The following is a 3611-nucleotide window of genomic DNA, read 5'->3' as shown; positions in this document are numbered from 1 at the left end:
TCAGCCTCCCAGATACACCTTCCTCCATCCCCTGCCTCTGTACCTCACACCTGGATCCACCTTTCCCCACACTCTGACCTCTGTCCTGTGCACTACCACCCCTGCCTTCTGCCAGGTCCCCGTCACCTGACCTATTTCTTAAGAGGTAAGAAATATTTTACTATCTTACATTACTGAATTTTATTCTTTAAAGATAAGACTTAGAAACATTTCATCATCTTACATGTAACTTTATTGGAAGATATGACAATTAAAAATCCCAATCCCTTTCCCCCTCATCCACAAGGCCTCTTCTTCTTTTTGTTTTTGTAATTAACCAAAGGTCCAAGGTTATTCGTTTATCTTGTAGGATGTAGGAGCCAATGCAGATGTCTGGGGAGGGGTGGGTGGCTCATATTGGCTCCATTACATGGGCCTCCTTTTCATAGATGTTAGGGATCAGACCCATAGGAGAGTTGATCATGCGCACAGTATTCTTACTAAATAGCTTGAACTCGTAATGAATAAGTTGCTCCCAAAAGCAGTTATTGGGACGGATGATGGGTCGGCAGGACTTGGTCCATGTGTGTGCATCCAGCAGCGTCATGTTGTGGTATTTCATGAGATAGGCAAGGCAGAAGGCTGCTGAGCCGCTCACTCCCGTGGTACAGTGCAGCAGCACGCGGCCATTCCTCATTTCCACGGCGTGGATGTGATCAGCTATGGGGTCGAAAAAATCATAGAGGTAGGCGTTGGGAGCACCACTCACCGGCACTTGCACGTACTGAATGTCTTCAAAGAACGCATTCACTGCTTCTACCGAGGCATTGATAATCGTGGTGATGTGGTTGTTGGACAGGGCGAGTTTGTCGTTAGCGACCACAGCATTACTGATAAAAAGGTTGTTAGTTATTTGAGAGAGGTCATAAAGGTTGTCTTGTTCCATAGCCTGAGTCTAAAGGATACAAGACGCTGTTGTCATCACCAGGGTGTCAGGTCAGCTGTCTCTCTGCACTAGGTTCCAGTGCACCTTTAGGAAAGCAGCTGCTCTGCTGAAATGTCAGGTCTTTAACCTCTGTCTCCTCCTCCACTACTCACGTGTCACAGTGGTGACCAATCTGTCTCTCTCCCATGCCCAGGCGTCACAATCCCCAAAGTCACAAGGCTCAGGTTTCTAGGGCAAAGGTAACTTTAGCTGCCCCCTAGCTAGGTGGTCACAACCCAGCTTCACCTTTCTCCCTTCTCGTTTTTTCTCTTTCCCCTTTCTTTTTTTCTTTTTCCTCTTCTTCCATTCCTTCCCTCCTCCCCTCCCCTCCCTCCCACTCTTCCTCCCTTCTTTCCTCCCTTCTTTTTGCGGTCGTTTGCTTATATTTGAGAAAAGATCTTTTTTTTTTTGGTTTTTCGAGACAGGGTTTCTCTGTGTAGCTTTGCGCCTTTCCTGGAACTCACTTGGTAGCCCAGGCTGGCCTCGAACTCACAGAGATCCGCCTGCCTCTGCCTCCTAAGTGCTGGGATTAAAGGCATGTGCCACCATCGCCCAGCGAGACAAGATCTTAACATTGTAGCCCAGGCTGGCCTCAGCTTCCCCGAGGTTTGGGAGTACAGGCCTGCCTGCACAATCATGTCCAGTTTCCCATTCCTTTCTTCATAGTGTATAGTTTATTTTTGAGACAGGTCTCAGGTATTCCAAGCTGATCTTGAACTCATTATGTAGCCAGATGTTCTTGAACTTCTGTTCCTTCTGTCTCTACTTTCTGAGGACTGTGATTACAGGCTTGCACCCATTTAGACAGTTCTGGGAATTGAATCTAGGGATTCATGAATGTAAAACAAGCTCTCTATCAACTGAGCTACATCCCTGGTCATTTTTAAAAACAGAAAAAATAAATCACTTCATGTTTTTTTTTGTTGTTTTTTGCCTTTTAAAATGTTCTATTCCAACATCTCTGATTTATGCTTTAATTTTTCTACCACACTGAACATATCATATATGAATGCTTCTATGTCATTAATGTTCAAGAATAGTTTATACTTTCCCTACAAAGCAAAATAGTCTCATATTTGAAATTGCAACAGCCTTTGGCTCATGTAATGTGCTAATAACTACAAAATTGCAGCAAGAATAGAGGTTGGCTGTGCTGGGTGGAGTTGCCATGGTACTTCTTTGTCAGTTGTAACCACAGAATTTTGTTCCTGCTTACAAATACATTAGAGCTGGTTGTAAGGAAGCATGGCTAACAGCTCTCTAGTGGTCAGTTGTGACTAATTCAGCCGTGTCACTGTTACATACATCCCAGTTGATTTATCTCTGGATTCTTTTTATTTGCTGAAACAGTAGCTCAAATAATTTCATTTGCTTTCTTCAAAAGAATGCCCTTGTGCTTTGTAAACTACAAGTCATTTGATTATCACCAAGATGTCTTGTCAATAATATCAAAACATTCTAGAACAAGTTAATGTCACATTACAGTTGGGCCAAAATTTTGTTTTCAAAATGCGTCCCGAGACTTGCATTTCCTTTCAGCTGTAAGTATCTTGACTGAAATTGTAAAGAATATCTTAAAATTAATGCATTGTTTCACAGACAATCCAGAGACTCATAGTCTTCATTGTTGTTTCATCATCATTAAAAGTATTTATTATTATTATTATTTGTGTGTGTGTGTGTGTGTGTGTGTGTGTGTGTGTGTGTGTGTGTGTGTGTGTAAGGGCACATATGCCATAGTGTGCATGTGGAGATCATGGGACATGTTTGAGAGCAGTGGATCAAACTTAGGCCACCAAGTTTGTACTGCAAGTGCCTTTACCCACTGAGCCATCTCACTGACCTATCATTATGAAAAAAGAGGAAACAGTTGATATCTTTCTCATAATGGTCAAGGAAATTATAACCTCAAGATGCAACACAGTTTTCCTTTTTTCAGATGTGGTAATCAAGTTTTTATGTTACTTAAATTATTAGTTCCCACAAAAATAAAGAAAATAAAATATAATGTGAATACTAAATAAATATGAGAACTACTTTTTAAGATATCTCAATTTCACTAAAGTTATTTAAAAAGAGTTAGTCCAGGGCAAGATGTATATATATATATATATATATATATATATATCTCAGTGATAGAATATGTGCTTATCTTGAAGAATGCTCTGGGTTCCATCCCCAGTACCAAAAATAAACAAACAAATAAAACAATAATAAAATAAAAAGGCTTATTTTGAGATACAGTATATTCTATATAGTAATAGGAAGACCTGATAGAGCATTAGATTCCAATGATTTCAAAATTATGTACTACTTAAACTTGTAAATGTAGCATAATTGACCAATATAAATTCAGACCTGTTTTCAAAGGCACTCATTGCCAACATTAAACTGTAATATTCTTTCAGCCAATATTCTGTAATGCTCTTAGCCTGAGGGATGATGACTATCTTAAACTTCTACTATGGGACAGTTCCTGGGTGATGAATAATTGACATCTTCTAAGTCAGTCACCTTCAGACTCTTCTTTCTTGTTATTTAGCGAAGAAAATATTTAAGAACCCCTCTCTGTTTCCACTCTCAGAGAAAGATAATATGTAGTCAGGTGGGGTGGTGGTGGTGTAGATGTAATTCTGAATAGTTTTAT

The 3611-nt window shown here is 40.2% G+C and overlaps 1 protein-coding gene across 1 annotated transcript; it reads right to left on the bottom strand.

Moving 5' to 3' along the window:
- Positions 1-209: 209 nt before the first annotated feature.
- LOC143270794 (dual specificity phosphatase 21-like) lies at positions 210-1059 on the bottom strand. The gene has a single exon (XM_076561908.1). The coding sequence runs from the start codon at positions 923-925 to the stop codon at positions 392-394; it is 534 nt and encodes a 177-aa protein (XP_076418023.1). The 5' UTR covers positions 926-1059; the 3' UTR covers positions 210-391.
- Between the last annotated feature and the right edge of the window lie 2552 nt (positions 1060-3611).

The sequence above is a fragment of the Peromyscus maniculatus genome, chromosome X, assembly GCF_049852395.1.
Source record: "Peromyscus maniculatus bairdii isolate BWxNUB_F1_BW_parent chromosome X, HU_Pman_BW_mat_3.1, whole genome shotgun sequence".
Taxonomy (NCBI): Eukaryota; Metazoa; Chordata; class Mammalia; order Rodentia; family Cricetidae; genus Peromyscus; species Peromyscus maniculatus.
This window is presented reverse-complemented; position numbering and strand designations above follow the sequence as displayed.